This window comes from Galeopterus variegatus, unplaced genomic scaffold (assembly GCF_000696425.1).
Source record: "Galeopterus variegatus unplaced genomic scaffold, G_variegatus-3.0.2 Scaffold843, whole genome shotgun sequence".
Classification (NCBI taxonomy): domain Eukaryota; kingdom Metazoa; phylum Chordata; class Mammalia; order Dermoptera; family Cynocephalidae; genus Galeopterus; species Galeopterus variegatus.
The window spans coordinates 45,814-47,951 of NW_007726954.1; the positions used below are offsets into that span (position 1 = coordinate 45,814).

Consider the following 2,138-nt stretch of genomic DNA (forward strand, 5'->3'; position numbering starts at 1 on the left):
CACCTGCCCGGCCGCGCCCCGCGCCGCCCCCTCCCCCGGCCTTTGTTCCCTCGACCACTCCTCCCCTCCCGCTGGGCCCGGGCCCACGTCCTTTGTACACCCTGAGTGGTCCTAACCCTTGCCCTCCCGAGGTCACCTGGGTTGGTGGACTTACCTGGCCATGCGACGGAGGGGGCTGGTTTGGTCCTGGAATCTAAGAGTCAGGAGGCCTTGGGTGCCATGGTTACCCTCTAAGTGTATGACCCTAGGCAGTCACTCCATCTCCCCGAGCCTCAGTTTCTTCGTCTGTAAAATGGGGGTGACCACTCTCCACGTTGTCCTGAGGATGAAAAGTGATGGTGACAGTGAGGAGCACGTGGTCGGTAGCCGATATATGCTAGGTTTGGGGTTTTTTCAGGGAGTGCCCAGGGTGAGGCAGGTCATCTTGATTTGTCATTCCGAGCAGTCTCTACCTGTCTATAGTGGGTCCTGAGGGACAGGCCCCTCCAGGAGGCCTGGTGGGCAGGGCCCGGCTGGCAATCAGGGCACCTGGTTTGTCACCCTGGGCCCTGTTGCTGGCCCCCTCCCTCCACCTCCTGTACCCGCCCTCCCTTCCCAGCTAGACTAGATAGAAAGAACATGGAGGAGGAGGGGGAAGCTGAGCCTGGGCTCTGGGGCCGGGGATGGGGCAGGGATGGGCCGCCTAGGTCCCCAGAGGCCTCAGGATCATTGCTGGGAAAAGGAATCTGGGTCTGATTCAGAGGCAAACAGATTGTTCTTTTGATTAAAGCCACAGTGGCTGAGGCCAGAGGAGTACTGGACCTCGTGCCATCTGGGGGGCGGCCAGGCAGGATCTGGCACTCTCCTACCCCTGCAGCTGTAGTCACCCCCACCGGGTGGCACTGGAGCTGCTGCTGAGGGGCTCATGCTCATGGGAGGGGTCAGTAGGGGGTGCCTGGACACTGTTCCCTCCTCCCTAAATCTCTCACCCACCGATCGTTAACCACCCATCCTGCTAGTCATACCTGTCTGCATTTGAGCCCCACGGCCACTGAGCATTAGCAACAGCGGTCACAGTAGCTGCTGTTTATGGGGGCTTCCTGTGAGCTGGGGCCTGGCGTACGGACCCTTCCACTGATACCAGAAAAATGTGCTCTGACCAGGTCAGCTAACCTGTAGTGCCTTGGGAGATCTGGGATAAGTCAGTAGTCATGTCCACCTTTCCTGGAAAACGTTGTCACAAGACCGTTTTTACTTAGAAGCAGATATGATGGCAACAGAAAGCCACCTAGAATAACCTAGAATGCTTCTTGTAATCTTTACCCTAGACCCCTTCACGTAGGATATAACTCAGTAGCAATCCGGAATCTATCTGTCACGTACAACTGATAAGTGACTAGGTGGCCGTCCCCTCTTTCTCTCCTTTGACACTTCCCCCTTCTTGTGATTATAAAATGCTAGTTCTGCTGGCCCTCTTCAGTGCACATTTCTGTTCCAGTCATTATATTGGCTCAATAAATCCTATGCCTTATATATTTGGCCTCGGTTTTCTTTTATTTCTTATTTTTCTTTTCTTTCTTTCTTTTCTTTGGTAACTGGTCAGTACAGGGATCGAACCCTGGACCTAGGTGTTATTGCTCAGTTTCTTTTAGGTCAATGCTTTTACCTTTTTTTCTTTTTGGGTCAACACTTTTAATCCCCACAGGAGCCCTGTGCACAGGGCTGATTATTCCTGCTTCACAGACAAGGACACTGAGGCCCAGAGAGACTCATGGCCACACAAGGGGCAAGTGGCAGAGCTGGATTCAAATCAGACCAGCAAGTGCCCCTGAGCACACTGCTGTGCTGGTCCCAGGGACAGGGAATACTGCCACCCTTCACAGATGTGGAAGCCGAGGCTGGGAGAGGTGACAGAGACCTGTGTGGCAGAGGGAGACTGGAATTCGAGGGTGCCTGAGCCCCTGGTCAGGCTCGTTCGTGGATTGGCAATGATGCCTCCCACTTTGAAGCAGTATTTGCAGGAAACTTTCCTATTCTCTCCTCAGGGAGGAAGGAGGGAGCCCCCTGAACACCAGAGTTGGGAAGGACCTGAAGGAGGAGACACTTTTGGCTATAGAACCCCTTTTCAAGTTCCTGGTGACTCGGGAGCTTATTTACGA

The 2,138-nt window shown here is 54.4% G+C and overlaps 1 protein-coding gene across 2 annotated transcripts in view; it reads right to left on the reverse strand.

Annotated features, from left to right (window-relative positions):
• Window positions 1-235, reverse strand: part of FBLIM1 (filamin binding LIM protein 1) — a 27,003-nt gene extending 26,768 nt beyond the window's left edge. Inside the window, exon 1 of one of the 2 annotated variants that reach the window (XM_008572840.1) lies at window positions 155-235. In XM_008572840.1, coding sequence (XP_008571062.1) covers window positions 155-162 — 8 coding nt within the window. In that variant the 5' untranslated portion in view covers window positions 163-235. The remainder of the gene's footprint in view (window positions 1-154) is intronic. The other variant, XM_008572839.1, reaches the window with a different exon arrangement.
• Between the last annotated feature and the right edge of the window lie 1,903 nt (window positions 236-2,138).